Here is a 25,190-nt window from a genome sequence, read left to right on the forward strand (position 1 = left end):
TTAAACAGTTCAGAAACATCTGAATTTAGCTCTTGGTGTGTTCTAAGGTGTGGATTGCGTGCAATCGCGTTTTTAAAAGGTCATAAATAAGAATGAATTCGCTCGTTGTGAGCTCCTTGTAGACAGCCTGGGCTGAGCAGCAGTATTTTTAACCAGTTTAAAAGTGAAACGAAACCCGACTCCGCCCCTAAATCTCATTGCAACTGTAGGGGCGCAATTTTTCTTTTTTTTTTTACATTTAAAAATTAATAACAAAAAAACTTTAAGTCTGATCACTCTGAAAACATATAGCACACACCACCCCTCTATCCTGCAGGTGTCTGCCGAGTTTGGGGCTTGTGGCTTTAAAGCCCTAGGAGGAGTAGCGTTCAGAATTTTTTTTCTCAGAAGAATAATAATAAAAATAAAAATAAGTTTAAATAGCATAACAGTATGTTGGCTTGTTGCCAAGCCAACATAATAAAAATAAAAATAAGTTTAAATAGCATAACAGTATGTTGGCTTGTTGCCAAGCCAACATAAAAATAAAAATAAAAATAAAAATAAGTTTAAATAGCATAACAGTATGAAGCCAACATAAAAATAAGTTTAAATAGCATAACAGTATGTTGGCTTGTTGCCAAGCCAACATAATAATGATAAATGGTGACTAATAATTATATATATAATAATTATATATTTTTCATATCTATGCATAACTTCACACTAGACAAATGCAGCTAAGATGAATACATCTAAATATTCAGTCAAGTAATGAATTAATGTATGTGTTTATGAAACAATTAGGCTATATTTTATTTACTGACAACAACAGGAGACATGAATAAACAAGTAAAATAATAAATAAAAGTAACCGTCACAATAAATAAAATACAAGTCAACAACACATGAAACAAAACTTTATTCAGAAATTGTTCTGTATTTGAATGTTTACAGACGGTGAACCCACATCTGTCCATCAGGTCCCTCACTGCTGCAGTCAGACTGAATCTGATCGTGATGAGAGAGGGACATCAAGTCCTTGTCTGAGTGCACAGAGAGGATGAAGAAGACCATGATGAAGACCCTGAACCACACAACCCTGAATAAGAGCAGGAGAACATGTGCGGGACGATCTGACTGCTGCTGTGTCTGCTCTCCATGAGCACCACTACCTGGAAAACACTTACGCAGAGTAAAACACTTTGTCATGTTGTCAGCATTCTATTTATTGCTGAATTAAATTTTATATTTTTACAATTGCATGTTAATTTGATAAAGCTTCATTATTTCTGTGATTTAGTGAACTGAACTGGTGAGCAGAAGGTTTCTGGATCAATCTCCACCGGTGTGTCTTTACTCCAGGTGACTCCAGAGGGATTGATGTCCTGTAATAACAGCACTGTAAGTCACTTCAGATAAAAGTGTCTGGCAAATTAATACATGTAAATGTGAATTTTGTGAATGCTTTTTTTGTGTCTTGGGCAGAAAAATGCTTAATAAAGCTGCTTATTTCTTAAAGCTTCTTTTCTTAAATGTTCTACTATAATATTAATGCATGCATACATTTAATACAGTTTCTATTTGGGGTTTTAAAGGGTCAGGTCATCTAAACATATAAATTCAGTCATTAATGACTTGCCTCCATTCTGTTCAATCCTTTGCCTGAACACAAAAGGTGATTTTGGTCAAGTTTCTCCTGCTGGTTTGTGTTCATACAGTATCAGTCAATGGAGCCTGACATTCAGATTCTTTGTAACATTATTTGATGATACTTTAAAAACTTCTGAAACTCAGGTTTTATTGACTGATGTTGTATGAACAGAAACCAGCAGAACAAACTTGACCAAAGTCACATCCTCAGTGTCTTTTGGTTTTTCTCTAGATGCTCTCGCTGGCTCTTGGGTCACTGAAGATGAAGAGACCACAGCAGCAGCTGGTCCTGATGAGAAAACAAGAGGAGATGCAGTGATGGAGCATTTCACCCATGACACTCCATCTTCTCCATCCTCAGTGCACACAGCAGTCTGCAGACATTTCAGATTCTGCAAAGATGCACGAACACAAAACAAAAGCAGTCATTTTAACAGCACAGTGTCATTTCATTTCTGTATTAGAAGTAACAGAATGATCTTACTTTATATTTTTCTTTCAGGTTTTTTCCACAGATGCTGCTGTCACCTGCTCCACCACAAAAGATCTGCATCAAATGTACAGCAAACAAGAATCAGGAAAGTGCTGTAATAACTGTTTATTAATAAACTACAACTTAAAATTTTAAATATGTTTTATTGATGACTGTAGTGTCCTCTCACTGAGACTCTTTGATGGCAGGATTTCTTCAGTCTCTCTTCAGCAGATAAACACACGCGTGTCTCATCTGTCCCTGTAACATCCAGACAAGAGTCCGTCTCTGTGATTTATCTGTGATATACTGCATTTACATGTTGAGATAGATGCTGATGTGTTCACTCACTTTATCCAACACAAGAGCTCCACAATTTATCAACAATACTAATGGTCAAATGAAATAGATAACTTATGTTTACTTAATGTAGATTTATTTATTTACATACTTACTTTCATCTAAAGCAATGTAGACAGTTGATTCTACATAATAACACACACATCTCTCACTCAAATATCTGTTCATGTGATTTGCTTGTGATTTGCTCTTTTGCAGTTCTCTTAGAACATTTCTCTGTCTCATATTAAACAGACAATTAATCGTCTTTAAGATGTATATGGTTCATGTAAATCCACTTTGGAGATGTACATGTGCTTACTGGAGATCCGCTGTTCGCTTTACATAATAAAACATGTTTTGATGTTGTTGTTTTTTATTACAAATATACTATGATGTTACTGGCTAGCATCTAAATCAACAGTTTACTCTACAGTAGCTCAACAAATACGATTTTATCACATGAGAACCGTGTTTTGTTTTCACCTTTGTAAACACCCTCTACGCTGCTCTCCTTCACGTTCGATGATGATTTATCCCTTTCGCGTGGAATTCTGGGATTGAAAAGTATCCATCGATGTACCCTTCAGAATCAGGCGGCAAGGAAGTCGACCGGAAGTTGAAGTCGGCCGGGGGCTGCCATCTTGTAGCAGAACTTCACTTGCGTTAGCATTCCCATTAACTCCCATTCATTTTGGCGTCACTTTGACAGCGAATAACTTTACATCTGAGGCATTTAAAGACTCCGTTTGTCCATTATTTATTTCTAAAGATACACGACAATGTATAAAGGGCTCCATTACCTTCTATGTTACATTATGGCCCCGTATAAACAGTTTTTGTAAAAAATAAGCTAACGATTGCATCATAACCACTCGACTCTCTGTCGCATTACCGTACAGACAGGAGGAGAAGCTCACAGGCAATTAACTTAATATGGCGTACTGGCGTTACATTTTAAAATACTATACAAAATAATTAATCAGAATACTTACTCCTGCTCACTCACGACAAAGAACTCCCCGCTCAAGCTCGCCGTCTCTGCAAGACTAACGATGGCAGTTTGCGCGCACAGCCACTTAGAAGATTTACATCCATCAGACCGGTTGCTGACGTCGTCAAGCTTCATTTGAGTCTGCGCGTCAGAAACGGAAGTGCTAAAAAACGCTAAAAATGGGCTTCACTTGTCTCAATTGAGTTCCAATGGGGTCGCTGTGTCCATTTCTTTTACTGTCTATGTTCAGAATCTTCGTTGAAGCAGTAGGACATCCGGGGATTACTTGCCTACTGAATCTCGCGAGAGTTATTGCAATTCTCGCCTACTCTTTTATGAACGCAAAAGATTCAAACATACTAATTTGTCGCCTACTGCTTTTTCCATACTATATAGTAGAGAAGTATTCGATTTCCGACGCAGCCTCTGTCATATGCACACAAGTGATTCTGGGATATGGAAGGGTGCGAAGTGTCCATTAGATGTAAGGCGTTTCTCAATGTCAAGGATACTTCTTTGGTAGGACTGATCCTTCCAAGTCACTTCCTTCAGAGGCTAGGTGAGAGTCCTCTTTAGCATACGGAGAACACGTAAATGGAACAGGCTATCAAGTGCACGTAATTGCGTCATTACGTCAGTGAAAAGGTCCGTTTGAATAACGCTGTGAATGGTATCATTAAATTACTTTGGACAACTTAACTAGTTATTTATAAAATAAATGCCGTTGACGCAACCAATTGTTAAATGACAGGTCCAGTTCAGTTAATCATTTGTATAATTTACAATATCAATACGGTAGTAATTTGTACTGGCATTTAAACGTCAAACTTTACTTATATTTACTACAGTTATAACAAATGTTTGGTAACGTAAATAAAAACCGTTAACGCTCCGACTACGTTAATGTTCGACATTTTTTAATTTTTGAACTAACGTTGGATAGCAAAGCTGCGCGCATAGGATTGTGGGTGTTTTGAGAGCGCGAAGAGCGCGAAGGATACACATATGCATCCTTTCCTGTTTATGGGTTATTCTTCGAACGAAGGACTCAGTCCTTGGTTGAAATTCCAAGGATCCTCGACATTGGAACAGTCCTTCGACGGATGTCGATGACGTAGCATCCTCGAAATACTGGCTTCCGAGGATCCTTCCTTGACATTGAGAAACACCTGTAGACTTCATTTTCCTGGGAAATGAAGGGCGCATTTGAAGTCGCTTTCGAAACTCGTCAGCCTTCGTCGCGTCGCAGTGACGCATTCATACTTCAAATGCGGTCTTCGAAGTGCGCATTCTGACTTTGGGACAGCTTACGTCGTGACGCTGTGACACAATCGCACTTGACATCCACACTTCGGACGGAGTCCAGACACTTCAGTTTGGGACACCCTTCGTCGCGCCGCTCTGACCGAGCGGCAACCTCCCGCTCTCTCTCGTGAGGCCAATAAGGAAGTGACTAAAACTGCAATTCATCGACTGGCCGCTTGAGGCTGGCTGCAAAAGGGAGTCAGTCCCATAGACTCCCCATGTTAAAATGCCCAACTTTACAGCAGAAAAAAACATGTTTACAGCCTGGTTCAAAAAATTATTTTGGTCTATATTTCTAATTTTGCCCTTCATGACAACTGTGAGGGGGGTGAATTTTTTTAGAACTCATCCGTCTAAATTATATTAAGCCTTAAAGTTCTGCATAATTAAGGGCGTGGCCACTTGAGTGACAGGTGGATTGCCGCTGCTGATAATGCCGTCGCACTAGGTGGGCATGGCTTCAGCAATCAGCTCCCGCCTTTTTGCCCATTTTCGATTATCCAGGAGAGTCGCGCGGTGACGCGCTGCCAAGATGGCGACAGCCCGCTCTACACACTTTAGGCTAATGAGGAGTCTATGGGTGACGTCACGGACACTATGTCCATATTTTTTTACAGTCTATGGCTGTGACGCATTCGTACTTCAAATGCGCACTTCAGAGTCCATGCACTTAAGTTTGGGACACAGCTACGGTTTACATTTAGACTCAGTTGGTTATGTCTAAAATGAAAGTAAACAGTTGAGAGAAAAACGTGCCTGTATATCAGATGCGTGCAGGTTTTAAAGGGACAGTAGGCCTATTAAACATGCAGCCTACTGTCATCACCGTTAAGGGATAGATCACCCTAAAATTTCATTTCTGACATTATTTACTCACTGTAACGTTGTCCCAAACCTGTATTAATTTCTTTATTGTGCAGAACACAAAAGATCTATTTTGAAGAATGTGGGTAACCAAACAGTTGCTGGTCCAAATTGAATTTGATAAAAACAAAAAATACAACGGAAGTCACTGTGGACCAGCAACTGTTTGGTTTTTCACGTTCCTCAAAATAGCATTTATGTTCAGAAGAAGAAAATCATTCAGCTTTAAAACCACTTTTGAGTGAGTAAATGGTGGTATAAAAACAAAACACAATGACAGAATTGATTTAACTATTTAAAGTTAATAAAACAAAGGAGAAAAATCATTCACTGCTCTTGACTGAAGAATTTTAATAAAGTTGTTTTAGGAATCAGTTCCAATCCTGCGGAGTTCAAACACAGCTGATAAATAGCGAGTTGGGTAAAGTAGGTTTTATATTCACATATTCTCAACTTTTCCCACATTTCCACATTCAATAACTTTCAAATGATATGTGCAATAAAGGTTTTTTTGGCATATTCTAATCAGGGACATCATTGTGAACCAAATTCATTGGTTTCAAAATCGATCAAAATGGCCAAATATTGTTTTTATGGCATATTTAGAAGCGAATGTGTACTGAATGTCCAATGTAGTGCTGGAAATTCGTTAGGGACCGTCTAAAAAGTTCGAGTTTTTTTTTCATTGTGTGCGAACAGACAAGTATTCTGTAGCCAACTACAGATGTGCCAGCAAGTATCACTTACATTATTATCACTTACACTTACTTACTTGTAATGCTGTAGAATTTCCTTTAGCCACAATAAAAATGGCATTATAATGATGGTGTTTGAAAAGATGTTTAGGAATTTAAAAAGAATGAACGTACATGAACTGTAATGTAGTAACAATTCAGACAAGTGGGAAATCATGTGTAATCTCTGGAACATTTAAAACAACTTATTTATTTATTTGCCTCAAAATGAACATGAACTGTGTTGATGTATTGCTTGTAACAATGACATATGATTTATTTCAATAGGTTTTGAAAGCATGGCTCACCTTCTCTGAAGCAAGTTGGAAAATCTTGTCTGGACCCTACAGAACATACTACAACCCACGTCTTGTTGTTTTATTCACCTTTTTTCCTCCTTTCTGATTGTAAGCATAATAAAGACTTAACAGTTTAAAAGTGGTCTCCAGGGCCCGTATTCATAAAGAATCTTAATGCAAAAAGTAGCTCCTAGTGACAAAATTCTAAGAAATTCGTAGAAATGTGGGCGTTTACTCTTAAAATGAAAGAAAAAATCCTAGTAAAGAAAAAAGTAATTCAGAAAGCATCTTAACCCTTAAAAGAGGTCTTAAGGTCAAACTTGTTAGGAGCACAGACGAGGACTTTTAAGAGGCTTAAGAGTTTCTTTAGCAGAGGAGAAAATGGCAGAGAGACGAAGAGGCAGAAGAAATGTGTTGCAGACAATGGATGACAGGGAGTTAATTAGATGCTATAGATTAGATAGTGTCTATCACATTTTCTAACTGTTTTTAAATTCATTTTAAGTAAATGTTTTAATCATTTTAAAAGTTTTAAAATTGCTTGTTTTATTTTTTTTATTATTTTTCTTCATGATTATTTTACTTTCTTTTATGTAAAGCACTTTGCATTACCATTATGTACCATTAATGCTATATAAATAAACTTGCCTTGCCTTGCCTAGATCGTGCAGCGATCATGTTTGTGACATGTGACATATGCTCCCATGTCTGCTTCTTGTCCCTTGCTGTGACACCCGGCCTGAATTCTCCTTTAAGAATGGCCTTGTGTTCATCCACTAAGCGTTCATCCCGCTTTCTCGTCCTTCTTGGTTTTGATCCCATGTTTGATACATTAAAACCAACATTCAAACCGCCACTTCAATCACTGTAATTGGAAAGAGTGAAACAATTTTTATTATTCTAAGCCAATCAAATACCTTATAGGGAATTAAAAGCATGGTAAATAAAAAAAAATGATTTATATACACACATATAATATATATGTGTGTGTGTGTGTGTGTGTGTGTGTGTGTAAGAGAGAGAGAGAGAGAGAGAGAGAGAGAGAGAACGGTCAAATAGGAATGTAAATTCAAAGTGAGAATTAGAATAGACCCTATACTTAAAATCACTCTTTTTTTCCTTCTTGGACAACCAACCAATCACAGTCTTCAAAAGATTTTGTCATACATAGCAACGGGGTCAACCCCGCCTCCTCACTAAGATGAAAGTTTTTGTCTTTTCCTTACTCAGAGTTGCTCTCAGATCGGTCCCGAATCGCTTTTAAGCTAAGACTCCTACGTAAAAGTTTTTAAGCTAAATTAAGAGTTTTCTGAGAGGATTCTTAGAATCTTTATGAATACGGGCCCAGGTGTTGAATGAAAATAATGTCTAAACTATCTTTTATGGTTTTCTATTGTATGACATCTTTGTTTAACATGAAACTCTAACAATTCACGTGCATTGGTTAATGTTTGCTGTCCTGCAAAAATATTGCTTTGCATGGTACTGAATCCATCAGATTACTGATAAGTACTCAGAACTCATGACAGCAAACAGGATGTTCATTTTGGGTGAACATTTAGAAAACTATGGCAAAACTGTATTTAAGATGGTTTATAAAGAATTTGTGCCTCACATATATATTTAATTGGACCATCACTGATTTTATGGGATTCCTCAATGACACGTCATCCACTTTAGTAGCTTTTGAAAGAAGGGAACAGGTGCTAAGTAGCAATATATGTATCTGACAAAAATAACATACATCAAGTCTGTAATGTACAAGTATTTAGTGTAGATGTTCAAAAAGAATCACTATGTATTTGTCCATTGACACAAATTCCAGTGCAATAACTTTTCAAAAGAGTCTCATATTGTAGCAAAACAAGCTGCTAAATAATTAGGTGACCTTGCAGAACAGAGCAGAAGTCCTGAAATATGAGTCTCGGCCATCAAACAGACATCTGCAGCATCCCAAAGTTTCTTCATAGACACACCATGAAGGCGCTCCCAGTTCAATACCATTTCACAAGTGGCTCACACCGCTGCAAAACAAGTCGCAACATGTTTTTGTGACCTTGTACAACAGATCAGAAGTCCTGAAATACGAGTCTTGGCCATCAAACAGACATTTGCACCATCCCAGAGTTTCTTCATAGACACACCATGACTACGCTGCCTGTTCAATACCTTTTTACAAGAGGCTCACACCATTACAGAACAAGCTGCTACATAATTATGTGACCTTGTAGAACATATCAGAAGTCTTAAAAATACAAGTATCGGTCGTGAAACAGACATTTGCACCATCCCAGAGTATCTTCATAGACACACCATGACTGTGCTTCCAGTTCAATACCTTTTTACAAGTGGCTCACACTGCTATAAAACAAGTGACGACATGTTTATGTGACCTTGTAGAACATATCAGAAGCCCTGAAATACAAGTATCGGTCGTAAAACAGACATTTGCAGCATCCCTGTATTTCTTCATAGACACACCATGACTGCACTTCCAGTTCAATAGCTTTTTAAAAGAGGCTCACACAGTTACAAAACAAGCTGCTAAATAATTATGTGACCCTCTTCAACATATCAGATGTCTTGAAATACAAGTATTGGCCATAAAACATTCATTTGCAGCATCCCTGTGTTTCTTCATAGACACGCCATAACTTCACTTCCAGTTCAATACCTTTTACAAGAGGCTCACACCATTACAAAACAAGCTGCTAAATAATCATGTGACCTTGTAGAACATATCAGAAGTCTTAAAAATACAAGTATTGACCATAAAACATACATTTGCAGCATCCCTGTTTTTCCTCATAGACACACCATAACTTCACTTCCAGTTCAATACCTCATTGTGGAAACCCATAAAAACAGTGATGGTACAAATTGTAAACCATCTTGAAAAAAGTTTTGCCATAGTTTTAGAAATCTTCTCCCAAAATCAACATTGTGTTTGCTGTCATGAGTTCTGAGTACTTGTTAATAATCTGATAGATTCAGTACCATGCAAAGTGTTATTTCTGCAGGAATGTAAACATCAATCAATGCACATGAATTGTGTTTAATGTTAAACAAAGATGTCATAAAACAGAAAAACATAAAAGATAGTTTAGCCATTCTTTTCATTCAACACCAGGAGAACACTGTTACACTGTTAAGTCATTATTATACTTAAAATCAGAAAACTAGAGGCATACGACAGGTTGCTGTGGCATGCCTCGAGTTTGAGCTCCGTCACGTTATTTCTCTATCATCTATTTTTTATTGTTGAAATCTATTTTATACACCATCATTTTCAGAGCAATCAGAGCGCCTTGTTATCATTAGTTTTATTTTGATTTCCCGAGTCCGCTAGTAGCTTATAGCCCATTAGCATCACCAGCGGTGTTGTCGCTAAACCCGCGTGCATCGCTAATACTCTATTCACACACATTACAATTGCTTTACTCACTGTTACTTGCTTTAATGGCTGATGTTTGTCTACCTTTGAGTGCAGGTGACGACACGTTCGAGCTGCATTCGGGTCAGAAGCATATTCGGGTCCTGGAGCAGAGGCAGGCCCAGCTGAGAGAGCGGAGAGCCGCGCTGGAAACCTCCCGGGCTGACGCTCACAAGTCCAGGGTAAGTATGCAGTGTGCTACTAACAGTCCCACCACCTCCACCCCGTGTGTTTCTCTGCACAGGCCCGGTGCACCCAGGACGCGATCTGCCCAGATGTCCTTCACACGGACCCTGGGTGCATCCGCAGCGGAGGACGCGAGCCAGGCCCCGGGCGACGACTTCTCCCCCTCCGGTCTTCGAGATCTCCACACGGTACCGCTTCTCTCCCCTCCGCGAGACGGAACGTGACGCTGTGATCCTCGGAGACTCCATCGTCCGACACGTCCGTGCTACGTTAGCCGAAGGTAAAGTGCACACTCACTGTTTTCCCTGGTGCTCGTGTTCTCGATGTTTCTGCGCAGATACCCGCGATCCTGAAGGCTGACGAGAGCCCCAGAGCGGTCATGCTTCACGCTGGGGTTAATGACACCACACAGCGGCAGACGGAGACGCTGAAGAGGGACTTCAGGAGCCTGATCGAGACGGTTCACAGCACGACGCCCATCGTGTCAGGACCACTGCCCACGTATCAATGAGGACACGAAAGGTTCAGTAGACTTTTTGCTCTAAATGAATGGTTATTGTCATGGTGTAAAGAACACAAACTGCTCTTTGTTAATAATTGGAATCTTTTCTGGGAGCGACCTAGGCTTTTTCGCGGTGATGGCCTGTACCCTAGCAGAGTCGGAGCAGAACTCCTGTCGGACAACATCTCCAGGACTCTACGCTCCATATGACTAGTAAGCCAATTCTGAAATAACTGCTATGATGGCTTTTGTTCTACCCGCTTAAATGTTAGAAGTACTTGCGCTGTCCAGACTGTGTCTGTTCCCCGAATAATGAGGTCAAAATATAAATTAAATGTAGGATCTAGAAAAAAACTTATCGTGATTAAACCAGAAAAACGTAAAATAAATGAACAAAATTTTTTTTTTAAGTTTGGGCTCATAAACATTAGATCACTCACACCCAAAGCAGTTATTGCAAATGAAATGATCACAGATAATAGTTTTGATGTACTCTGCTTGACTGAAACTTGGCTAAAACCAAATGATTATATTGGTCTAAATGAGTCTACTCCATCAAACTACTGTTATAAACATGAGCCCCTTCAGATTGGTCGTAGGGGAGGTGTTGCAACAATATATAGTGTTATTGTCAATGTTACCCAGAAAACAGGATACAGGTTTATATCATTTGAAACACTTATGCTTAATGTTACACTGTCAGATATGCAAAATAAATCTATTGTATCTCTTTCTCTGGCTACTGTGTATAGACCACGAGGACCATATATAGAATTCCTAAAAGAATTTGGAGATTTCCTCTCAGACCTGCTGGTTACCGCTGATAAAGCGCTAATTTTCGGAGATTTTAACATTCATATTGATAATACAAATAATGCATTAGGACTTGCGTTTACTAACTTATTAAACTGTTTTGGAGTAAAGCAAAATGTCACCGGGCCCACTCATCGTTTTAATCATACGCTAGATTTAATTATATCGCATGGAATCGATCTTACTGACATAGATATCGTACCTCAAAGTGATGATGTTACTGACCATTTCCTTGTATCGTGCATTTTGCGTATTGATGATAATAACTATATAGCTTTGCGTTATCGTCCGGGCAGAACTATTGTTTCAGCCACCAAAGACAGATTTGCAAATAACCTGCCTGATTTATCTCAACTGCTCTGTGTACCCATAAATACACATGAACTAGACAAAATGACTGGCAACATGGGCAAAATGCTGTTCCGGAGGCCGAGGCGGTGCCCGATGCTGTTCCGGAGGCCGAGGCGGTGCCCAATGCTGTTCCGGGGGGCTGAGGCGGTGCCCAATGCCGTTCCCGAGGTGGTGCCCGAGCCCGATGCCGAGGCGGTTCCTGATGCTGTTCCGGAGGCCGAGGCGGTGCTCGATGCTGTTCCGGAGGCCGAGGCGGTGCCCGATGCCGTTCCCGAGGCGGTGCCCGAGGCCGTTCCAGAGTCGGTGCCCGTAGCCGAGGCGCCTCACGTCTCCACAGGCTGTCCAGAGCACCTTCACATCTCCACAGGCCGTCCAGAGCACCTTCACTTCTCCACAGGCCGTCCAGAGCACCCTCACGTCTCCAAAGGCCGTCCAGAGTGCCTTCATGTCTTCGCAGGCCTTCCAGAATGCCTTCACATCTCCGCAGGGCCTCCGGGATGGCAGGTTCCGCTCTGGTTGCTCAAATGGCGGGTTCCTCCCTGGCCGTCGGCACAACCGGAACTGACGGATCCTCCGTGGCCACCTGAACTGCCTGGTCCCTGGTGGTCCCCTAAACTTTCGGGGGCCCGATGCTGTTCCGGAGGCCGAGGCAGTGCGTGATGCCGTTCCGGAGACCGAGGCGGTGCCTGATGCCGAGGCGGTGCCCGATGCTGTTCCGGAGGCCGAGGCGGTGCCCGACGCCGTTCAGGAGGCCGAGGCGGTGCCCGATGCTGTTCCGGAGGCTGAGGCGGTGCCCGATGCTCCGGAGGCCGAGGCGGTGCCCGATGCTGTTCCGGAGGCCGAGGCGGTGCCTGATGCTGTTCCGGAGGCCGAGGCGGTGCGTGATGCTGTTCCGGAGACCGAGGCGGTGCCTGATGCCGAGGCGGTGTGTGATGCTGTTCCGGAGGCCGAGGCGGTGCCCGATGCTGTTCCGGAGGCCGAGGCGGTGCCTGATGCTGTTCTGGAGGCCGAGGCGGTGCCTGATGCTGTTCCGGAGGCCGAGGCGGTGTGTGATGCTGTTCCGGAGACCGAGGCGGGGCCTGATGCCGAGGCGGTGTGTGATGCTGTTCCGGAGGCCGAGGTGGGGCCTGATGCTGTTCCGGAGGCCGAGGCCTTTTGGTTTGTTTTTTGTGTCTGAGGAGCATCTGGAAGCTGCTCCTTAGAGGGGGGGTAATGTCACAGTGTCTGGTCTGTGTATCCCTGGGTGTCCACTAGAGGTCTCAATTCCCCTTATCGTCACCCCACTTCAGAACTACATTTCCCACAAGCCTTATCTGTATTCATCACTGTTCATTGTATTCAGCTGTCCCCACTTACATTGTTTGCACCTGTGTATAAATACCCTGGTTGTTCTGTCTTTGTTACGGAGTCCTTGTTGAATGTCACCCTGCTATTTCGTGTTTCCTTGCCCGAATTTGTTTCTTGTTTTGGACTGCTTACCTGGATTTTGACCTTTGCCTGGCGGATTATGAGTTTTGGATTATCCCAATAAAACACTGCAATTGGATCTACCTATTTGTGTGCGTGTCGTGACAATATCTTGCCAAGCCTTTGAATGGAATGACCTTAAACTCGCTAAAACTGATCAGAAAAGAACTGAAAGAGTCAGAGCATATCAATACCTTTCCCTGCCCTTCCCTTTCCACCCATTGCAAAGCAATTAAAACTGCCATAATCTCTACTGTATATTACCCTAATTAATTAGATGTTCTTTTACTTATTTCTATTTCTTTTCCTGGAATTACCACCCCAAACCCTGTTTTTCCTGTTTCTGTGTTTTTGCACCATCTGTATAAATTTGTATGAACTCACTATAATTACCTCCTACTCGGTTGTTAAATATAGTTTTCAAATTAATTTCATCCTTTGCTTTCTTTTTCTCCTCAAGCACAAACCAGTCTACCTCAGGCCATGCAATCTTCTAAGGGGCAATCTCAGGACAAACTACTGTAGGGCTTATTCGCAAGTTAAACACTTCTAACTCTTTTACTATGTTCGTATTTTATCCAATTCGACCAAAGTTTTCCTTTAAATTTCTTCCATTTTCCCAGCAATCCTGCAATACTTCTTTTGTGGGATTAGAGTCATCATGTCCCTGCAATCCTGCCCAATAATTAGCCATCAGTGGAATCCTCCTTAATTCCAGTGGCATTTCGCCCATTTCCACTTGTATAGCACGTACTGAAGAAGTCTTAAAAGCACCACAGCAAATTCTTAGTGCTTGAGTCTGAATGACCTCTAATCGCTTTAGAAGAGACTTCGCTGCAGACCCAACCACCATACTCCCATAATCCAACACTGATCTTATCAAGGCCACATAAATCCTTTTAAGTATGGTGGCCATTCATGCCAGTTCCGCAGGACACGGCTGAACATGTTTTCAGGTGCGTTCTCCGGAAGTCGCGTTGGTCGACCGCATACGTCATCGAGGTTCTCACATTTCAGTTAAAATACATTAGAAAATTAAGATTTATTTCTTTTAAGACATACAATCATTGTAGTTTCATTCTTACCTTGAAATGTAACTGTTGCTTTTCTGAAATTGAACCCGAAATATTAAACCTTGATGACGTATGAGGTCGACCAACGCGACTTCCGGAGAACGCACCTGAAAACATGTTCAGGCGTGTCCGGCGGAACTGGCACGAATGGCCACCGTACTTTTAAGAGATGAATGACTGGCTCCCCACTCTCTTCCTGTCAAACATCTCATCACATTAATTACCTTTTTACATTTATCCTAAATTTTCTGTATTTGTTCTGTAAATGTCAACCTCGAGTCAAATGTCACGCCTAAAAATTTAAAGGATCATACCCTCTCTAATTCTCTGCCATTATTCACATTCTGTCTCTAAATGGATTTGATTTCTCCATTTCCTTCAGCCTTCTGACTCCTCCCACTTGATGCATTCCATTTTGGGCTTTGTAGTTTTTGTCCGTTACACTATATTCACACAAAATACGTTTGGTTGATGTGAATCATTGAGATGGCTGTACTGAACTCATCTCTTGCTGAAATCTTCTCTTGTGGTGATTCAGTGACAGTGTTGGGTGTAACGCGTTACAAAGTAACGCGTTACTGTAATAATATTACTTTTTTCAGTAACTAGTAGTGTAAGGCATTACTCGTCTGAAAATGGTAATATTATTACAGTTTTCCCAAGCTAGTTACTTGCGTTACATTTGCCAGTAGCACCTTCATCACACACACAAGGCACACAACACAGAGAACAGAAGGGAAGGGAAGGAGGGCGTGAATGGAACAGTGATTGGTCTGGGTTTGGCACGAGGTATCATTTACCATCACTGATTGGTCGACAGCCGGCAGCAGAGCGGCACGCTCAGACAGATGGGGAAAAATGGAAGCGTCAACAATGGCAAGCTCTTTTTCAGAGGAAGGTTCCCAGCAACAGAAAGCTAGTTTCGACGGGTGGAGATTCAGTAATTATTTTGTAGGAGTGCTCTGATCACGATCGGCCGCTCGTTAATGCGCATCTCAGTAAAGCCGGTTCTCTAATCAGCGGTTTATTCCATCAGGTGCGTGAACCATATATTCATACAACCGTGCCAATAAACGCTGAAAATGAACTGGATTTGCGCATCTTCTCAGTTAATAACGGCTCTGTGTAGTAACAGCTGCTCTATGTGAAATCACGCACCTGATGGAATTAACCGCTGATTAGAGAACAGGTGTACTGACGAGCAGTAATATAAGTGAGTTGTGTAAACAGTGATTTATGTGACTTCAATTATTTCTTATTAAACTGAAATCGAAAAGTAAAAAGTATTTTTTGGAAAAACCACATCCTAGTGTTAGTCTTCATATGCTGATGAATAGTGTTAACACGGATATAGAAAAATAAGGAGTGCAAGAGATTGATTCCTAATGTCAGTTTATTTTTAATTAATACTATAGTAGTTCGGTTCCCTTTACATCTTTAACTACCCGTTAATTTATCAATTGAATGGGTGACCTATCCTCATTAATAGAGCAAACATTTGTCCCCCCTGAGAGAATTGGCAGGAGCCGCCACTGATAAAGACCCTAAAGAACACTCCTCCTTTGTATGTTCTCCCTCCATCTGATGCATCTCAGGCAATCATAGAGTAATTAAGAAAAAAAGATGTAACTAGTAATATAACTAGTAATATAACTAGTTACTTTCTCCAGGGAGTAATAAAGTAAAGTAAGGCATTACTATTTTTGAGAGTAATATGTAATATGTAATATATTACTTTTTTGAGTAACTAGCCCCAACACTGTTCAGTGACTGATGAAGCTGATGTCTGTGGTTAAGTTGCTCTGTGGAGTTTGATGATGGTTTGTGGGAAGCAGAGAAAAACTGACTGAACCAAATAATGATTTCCACAGCTGAAGGACAGTGGAGATATTTGAAAACATCTGTAGATCATGGGGTTCAACAGACATGAATGTGAAAATATGCTAAAATAGTCATGATGAGAGATGAAGATCAAATTAAGAGCAGAGTGGAATATAAACTGAAGAAAGGACGAATGTTCACATATTTATTTTTGAGAGCATGTGACTGTGGTCAGTTTTTTTTCCTTCTCTGATCTAATTTTACACTCAACATTTATTTTATTTTATTATATGTATACATCTTCCTAGAACTGATTACAACAATTCATATATTTTATAGTTTGACTAGTAGTGTCTCTAATTTAATTTTCTGGAAAGTGTCTGCTAAATTAACAAATGTAAGTAAATGTAGAATTTAGAATCAAGTTGCAGTGATTACAGATTATTTTACTGTAAGTGGGATATTGTATGTAAATCTGTTATTATCAATAGTCGCCTTCTTATCCAACTTTTCTTTTGACATATTAATTTTTAAGGTCGTTTATGGATCAGTTTCAGAGGTAATGGGATCTAAATCCGACTCCAAGAGAAATATTAACAAAATACAAAATTGGCGCTACAGAAGTTTCTGAAATTTGGTTGATTTGATGTATTGTGATGTTTGTTTGTTTTTTTTCATGAATTAGGGCAAAAATAAAATAACACTGACAGAATAAATTACAACATTTTTATTTAATATTGTAAGGAAAGAGGCGTAAAGAAATATTGATTTAATTTGAATATCATTATATCAAGAATTTTACACTATGAAACATTACAGTCAACATGTGAGAGCTGTTAGTTCAAGAACATGTTCATCCAATAAATGGAGTTGTTCACAATTACTACAGCACTGACAAAATTATTTATTTTGAAATGAAAACAATACACACATTCACAAAAGAAAAACACTGCTCAGAAGCCATGGATATACAGAAATTCATTAAAATCACAATATAAATGAACTATAATGTTTGACCTTAACTGAATCACACATTCATAATCACAAAAAATCCTTACAGAAACTTTAAATGATACAAAAAAAAACAAATAATTTACATTTGTATACTGTGATACATTAATACACATTTGTAACTGATACAGTATCAGAACAACATTAATGCAGTTCAGGGATGTCATCCATCTCATATTAAAAGATTTTTAGCCAAAGTTATTACATTTTCTTGTCTTTTATAATTTGTGTGTATATATTTATAAATGGAATAATTGTTTTAATGAAATGCCTGAGTAATGCACCACTTTTAATGCCAAATAATGAATGTGAGGTCATACATATAGAGGACTGAAATATATGGGGATTATTTCCCTCAGCGGCCCCCAGACAATGATTTCAACTGAGGGACCCCTTAAAAATTTTGAATGTAATGCAGAAGTTATGTGGGCTACCTCTATGGTGAATAAAAAAAAAAATACAAAAAAAACATGCGAGTAAAAGACAGTAGTTTTGCTATGTTCTAATTCAAATCGGTGGATGATAACTCTTCAACTTTGAGTTTTGTGAATATAAGATAAGTGAATTTAATGAAAATGTAGCCAAATGTACACACATTCACTTTATACATATATGTGCTACATTTTAAGACAATATTATACAGGACACTTAAAAGGTTTGCACTGAATGCTACTAAAACTGATCAATTATAAAACAAATTCATCACAATTAACATAGCAAAGTTAATCAAATATGAAATTACTTCAAGTGCAACACTACTGTAGACAATAGTGACATTATCCAGCTCAATTCTTTCATGAATGCAAAAAAAAAAAAAAAAAAAAAAAACACTAACTTAATTATCTTTAAAATTAGCCTTACTAATTCTATAGTAATTACTAAAATAAAATCTGCTAATAAAAATTCTAAATACCAATGGGTTATATTTGTATTTGGTCATCCAATATCACTGTCTTTGTACAAGGTTTTCATTCCTTTACATAGGATCTCAAGGACACTATACGTCGCATTGGGTGCCCATGACATAAGAACGTTGTTACCTTGACAAAATGATCTTGTGGCCACAATATATTATCACATTCGCACAAGTGTGAACCTCAAAAAAATGAAATCCATAAAAATGTATTTGAGAGCTTATATTATCATCAATTTATGTTCAAACAAAAACATATTTCGTACTAATACAGCATTCTACCTCCAGAATCATAATCATAATCATAGAACAGTTTTAATCAAGAGTTTGATCTCACTGTGACACCTGCATACACCACCTCATCTTCCTCTTTAACTCTCTGTTATAAAACACAAACACATTCACATTACTGAGCATTTATGTTCATCCAAATTCTGCATGAAAATATACACTACACAATAAAGAATAATATTTTATACTTTTTTGCTTAGTAAATTGCCTATAGGTATGCAATCTGTTGGTAAAATTTAGGTATCCTAAATTGCACTGTTAGGTCACAGGTGAAGGTGAAGGTAAACTGAAGATAGTGAATGTTGATTTATATGTCTGAGAGAAGATTAGAAAGAGGAAAAAAGGACAAACAACAGCACAATATGTGGCGATGCACACAGATTCACCATGCCACAGAACAGGAGAAGAACAGCTTAGCCTATTTGATTATCTCAGTTGGCTCGGCAGTGACTGAATTTGCAGGCACAATACAAATGTGATAATAAAACTGCGATCGGTTTGGTTGTTCTACAGGGCCGTCGCAACAAGGGCTGCTAATAACGAAGGCAACTTTCACGCACATCTGCGTGGGGTAAACTTATCATTCAGCTGAACTGCACATTCATTTTCAGACATAACTTACATTATGTTATTTCTCCATCGTATTAACTTGAACTTCTCGGGTAATTTATGGTAACCCGAAGACAAACCCTAATCCTAATCTAACCATAGTAAGTACATGCGGTTAATATTACTCGGTAGTTAAATGTCTGCAGGTTTTGCAAATACTTAACCAATAAAAAGTATTAAAAAGATCATTTAACTAAACCTAACTCAAGCTTGAATGAAATGATGCACAAATTTTAGACCATTGCTAGTTTACAATGAAAGGGTAAATAAAGAACTGGGCTGCATTTCCCAAAAGCATTGTAAGCCTAAACTGACAATATAACCATTGTCACCAATGCATATATGGTATATTTACCACCAATTTGCTGCTTTTCACATGTCTCATTGAAAATTAACTATAGACATGTGCTTTTATTTTATTTATCCTTCATTTTACCAGGAACTCTTAATGCTGAAGTGGTACTGCTGCTGCCAGCCCAATTTATGTGCGGCCCTTTGGGAAACCCTCACAAAATTCGAGATGGCTACTCCAGGCCTGTATATACATTTATAATTCAATACTGAATTTGCATTCGCAGCAGCTGTACTACTGGTTGTGTTGTTTAAAAAAAAAAAAAACACGCCAGTGCATACTTTTATTTAAGTGCAATTGTATAAATAAATAATATCTCCAGTGTTTGTGAAAGCAGTTGAAAGTTGAATTTGTGTCGGCCCTGATTGCTTAATAAATTTTTAACAAGCAAAATAATGCAGCATCATGATGCACATAGTCTCACTATAGCTGTCTTTTATCTATTATAGTCTTTTGAAGGACAAAAACATGAACTTTAAAACTATTTGCTTTACATTGTCAAGTCAACTGTCTCTTTATTTTGGTGTGAGATGTGAGCCACGCTTTTGGTACAGCCTTGCGACGACTCTGCCGCTAATCACTGAACTGAACACTGAATCGCTTTTTACTGGAAAAACTACAGTGTTTTAAAAACTTATTTGAGTGTCACCTTTACCCTGCACAAACCTTGCATATACAACAAAAAAAATTATTTTTAGTTTTATTTCCAAATTATTGGCATATTCTGGCAGATTTAGACTTTTATGCCTCACCTCACACACATTTGACTAAATGCTGAAATCATATGGAGACACACCATACATAGAAATATATAATCTTACTGATTTCTGTGGTTTTCTTGTGTAGAACGTTGGATCAGCGTAAGTGATCTCCACATCACAGGTCTGAACTGTTTCAACAATAATTTAATCAAAATATTAAATCAACAGAACTTTGAATTAAAAAAAGATGTTTGAAATGTTTGAATGTTTCTCGAAAACACCTTTCCAAATTATTTTATTGTCAGTAATATATTTTTTGCCGATGTATAAGCACTAGGTAATACTTGCCTTTGTGGTCGTTTTTTCTTTGTTTTCTGCAGATCCAGAACATCCCAAATGCAGCTACAACCAACAGAGATCCACCAGCAGCAGCAGAGATCAAGACTTTGTAAAATAAGGTTAAGCCCAGTTCTATAATGGACAAAATGAGCCATTAGTGTGACTGAATCTGTCAGTCTGATCTAAAACAAACACTATAAGAAATATCAGCACTATATAACTTATGAGATCAGCTTAGTAAATAAATGCAATGCAAATATCACCACTGTCCTACCTGGACACACGTGACAATGTTCACTGATGTCCAGATGTGTGGTCTGGTTGCTGATGGGATTGTTCACTAAACAGCTGTAGGTGTTATTATCCTGATATTCCACCTCCAGAGGTAGAGAGAGACTGATGCTGAGATCAGACACACTGATGCTGGACAATAAACTGTTTCCTTTGTACCAGGAGAGAGTCACATGACTCACATTCACCACTGAACACAGCAGTGAACAATTCTGCTGTGATGAAGATGATGATGATGATGATGAACATTGTGAAATGTCTCTGCTGATGACAGGAATGAACAGATGAGCTGAGAAGAGATAGTGGAGATTCATTTGATATTAGAAATGTATACAACAGTGAATCTGTATTTCACTACAAACTAAAAATCCATTATCAGTAATTTCACAATATTATTATTTACAATATTGCTAATAACTAAATGATTAATCTATGAGTGCATTATATTATTTATTTATTTATTTATTTATTTATTTATTTATTTATTTTTTACTTGGGTGCTTTTTGTAATGAATTTATCATTTTACTTTTGTCCTAGTCTTTAAAAAAAAAGAAAATCTTCAAAAATGAAAATCTATCATAAAAATATTACTAAACATGTTTAAAACTATATTATGATTTTAACTTAAGAGTTTTAAAGTTTTGTGTGAAAAATATTCATTTTCTTAAACTATATAATTCAAAATGTAAGATTTATAAAACAAGTATTAGTTTAAAACAGGTTTTCAAAGTCAAAGACTGTACCTCCCTTCTAACACAACATACTTCACTAATATTGTCACCCTTGGTAAATATGAGCAAAGGTGGCTGTGAAAATAAATCTACATTGCTTATCCTTTTGTACAGTAATTAAGCTATAATCGTCAAATTATGCAGGAAGTGTGAAAATGCTATTCAGCTGTTTGTTCTTAGGATACGCAAATGCTAGCTGGGTCATTCTGTATATCAACTCAATCAGAGGTCCCCGGCTCAAATGTTTGATTTTGTTTAAAAAAAAAATAATAATAATAATATTGGGGAGAGAACTACCTAAATTAAGCAAAATTTTTACATATCATGGATGAATATTTGTAATCCACTATTTGGTAGAGGGGGTCAAAACTGAAAGAATATGGCAGCATCACGGTATTTTTACACAGAGATTGGTTGATCTGTTAGTAAAATCTGTTGACTTTAGCAATCTTTGTTGCATTATGTGCCAATGGTGACCATTTAAGAACGGGCAAAGAGAGAACTTTTCAAGATTTATAAGTAGTATGCATGCTTGTAACTCAAGAAGTATTAAAGAAGTATTAAATGGGGATTGTATGGGGACCTCAATGATGCTCCATATTCAGGTTGTTGAATAATAACCATTTTCAGAAAAAAATGGTCAATTTGACCCCCAAAAAAATTGAGATTGGGAAGTTTCTGAAATTTGGTTGATTTGACACAGAATGACCCAGCTATAAATTTAGCTTTAGTGAGACAAAAATGAGTCAGCAATGTTATTTCAAATATTTAAGATGCTTTTTTCTATACAGTCTATTCAGCCAAAATTAAAACACTCACACATCAAACAGAGCAAGTGATTCTCTACTCACCATAGACAGTAAGATTGAATGTGTTGAGCGGCGTCTCTGTTTTTATGTATACTTTATATTCTCCAGAGTCTGTGATTGTGGTGTTTGTGATGATCAGAGATCCAGTCTGATCCAGCTTCAGTCTGTCTCTGAATCTCCCATCAGCATTATTATCATGAACCGTGCTCTTCTTTTTGTTGATTTGAGCGATGATAATGTCTTTAGGTCCAAATTTCCACATAATCAAATCCATTTTCTGTACTTCAGTAAGATCAGGATTTAGAGTGACAGAATCTCCCTCCGTCACTGACACTGACTTCACTTCATCACCAAACACACCTGATCAACAAACAAAACAGTTTCTCAGAGAGACATTGGGAGTTTTAGTCATTTTAGAACATTAAAAAAAATATCAGGGCAAAACAGTTCTTCCTCTGAACAAAAGTATTTGAATATTAGTCTGATGAAATGGATGGACATAATAAAGAACAGAATGATGTGCAGATCGATAACTGATAATATACACAGAACTGATGCCATAAATATGCTTACCAGCCAAACTCCATGAGCACAAACAGAAGAAAATAAACACCTCCAACATTTTCTTCAGCTGTTCGCTGAACAGTTTCCAATAACAACAGTCCTTATTCTAAAAATGTGACATGTAAAGCAAAGGGCAACAGAAATGTTATAACTGTTTGAAAGTTAATGCGACAGATTAGCCTGAGAGGAGAAAGTTGCTAGTTTGTGCTAAGGAGGTTTAGACAAAGCCTTTAGTACTTTAGAACAGTGTGAATAAACACCCCCGAGCACCTCCCTCCAGAGTCTGAATGCCTTCTCAGAGAAGGTTTTCACACACAGCTCAAGTTGCAATTTAAGAGCTATTACTGACGAATGTTCCTATGCCTCCCAATTTAGTATTTTAAGAGGTTGCTTTTGACTTTATTGACATCCAATTCAGAGCTGATTTAGATGCGAAGAGTGATGCTTGTTAACATTATCTCGCCACATGGTAAGAAGGCCCCAGTTCAAATCCTGAGGAATTAATGCATTAGTATGCATTTAGGGATCACTAAATTTAAGTCGAAGACATGACAACTCCCGAAAAAACTTTAGACAACAAATGTTTTTAGTGATTTATGGTTTTATTTCATATAAAAGGAAGCACAAACCTCTACAAAAAGTGAGCTTGACCCAAAATAACAATTAAAGAAATGTCCAGTAACTTAAAACTAAAAATTCCAACAAATGAAAGTAATAGTCTGCCAATTCATAGAAAAGACCTATCGAATGAAGTCTGTATGTTGACACTAAAAATATCACCACACAGCTGGAGATTAAAAATTGAGATACAAATCATAAAAAGAGAAAAGAAAAACGACAGCACAAAAAATTTTAATGACAATAACAATCATGTCATTCTTACCTATACTAAAAAGTTCTAGTTTCAAGTAAACTGAGCATTAATCATGGCTTAAAACAAATATTCGATTTGTAATCTGGGTTCTCATTAATACAATGATGAGTGAAGAAATTGTGACAACCAGCAGATTCTTTAATACTCTGATAAACAATCCCTTTGTTTAATCATCATAATCTAATAATCAATTAAATGTTTTTTTTTTTTTTTTTTTCAGTTATTCGAAGAGCATCTCTACCTTCTTGAATATCTTATTAATCAGAGTTTGATGGTGATGTCTTCTTCTGTAGAGGATTTCTGGATCTGATGTCATAAACCAGCACAGCAACAGCAGCCACGCCCACCAGAGCAGAGAGAGCCAATCGAGTCACAGCTTCAGTTGAAACACAACAGCAGATACAGTCATCTGAGAGAAGAAATTAGCAATGTTAAAACAGAATTATGATTCATTTAGTTTGGGGATATATAGTGCCATAGATGTACCTGCCTGGACATGGCTGACAATATTCAGTGTTGTTGAGATGTGTGGTGTGGTTTCTGATGGGATTGTTCACCACACAGCTGTATGAATCATCCAGACACTCCAGATGTAAAGAAAGACTTCTGCTGAGATCAGACACACTGATGCTGGACAATAAACTGTTTCCTTTGTACCAGGAGAGAGTCACATCACTCACATTCACCACTGAACACAGAAACACACAGCTGGATGCTGCTACTGCTGATGATGAATGATTTTGTGTAGAGTAACTGATGATGACAGGAATGGGAAGAGGAGCTGTAAAATATTGGAGAACAAATCAAATTCAGTAATTCATCATAGTATCTTCTATCATTTCATAAGCTCAATATTTATCACATTGAGTAATATCAAAAAATGCATATATATATATATATATATATATATATATATATATATATATATATATATATATGAAACAGAGCAAGTGATTCTCTACTCACCATAGACAGTAAGATTGAATGTGTTGAGCGGCGTCTCTGTTTTTATGTATACTTTATATTCTCCAGAGTCTGTGATTGTGGTGTTTGTGATGATCAGAGATCCAGTCTGATCCAGCTTCAGTCTGTCTCTGAATCTCCCATCAGCATTATTATCATGAACCGTGCTCTTCTTTTTGTTGATTTGAGCGATGATAATGTCTTTAGGTCCAAATTTCCACATAATCAAATCCATTTTCTGTATTTCAGTAAGATCAGGATTTAGAGTGACAGAATCTCCCTCCGTCACTGACACTGACTTCACTTCATCACCAAACACACCTGATCAACAAACAAAACAGTTTCTCAGAGAGACATTGGGAGTTTTAGTCATTTTAAAACATTTAAAAAAAAAATGTAGTTGCAAAACAGTTCTTCAATGCAATAATGTGCAATAGATTAAATTGAATTAAATTT

At 38.2% G+C, this 25,190-nt stretch overlaps 1 protein-coding gene across 1 annotated transcript; it reads right to left on the minus strand.

Moving 5' to 3' along the window:
• Nucleotides 1-930: 930 nt before the first annotated feature.
• LOC113076285 (CD48 antigen-like) lies at nt 931-25,026 on the minus strand (the record flags this gene model as incomplete). Its single annotated transcript, XM_026248947.1, has 6 exons — nt 931-1,066; nt 1,822-2,024; nt 18,547-18,588; nt 20,283-20,350; nt 20,776-21,081; nt 24,738-25,026. Coding segments are annotated over 6 exons (1,044 nt in total), but the record flags the coding sequence as incomplete, so codon positions are not given.
• Between the last annotated feature and the right edge of the window lie 164 nt (nt 25,027-25,190).

Source organism: Carassius auratus, unplaced genomic scaffold (genome assembly GCF_003368295.1).
Source record: "Carassius auratus strain Wakin unplaced genomic scaffold, ASM336829v1 scaf_tig00019644, whole genome shotgun sequence".
Taxonomy (NCBI): domain Eukaryota; kingdom Metazoa; phylum Chordata; class Actinopteri; order Cypriniformes; family Cyprinidae; genus Carassius; species Carassius auratus.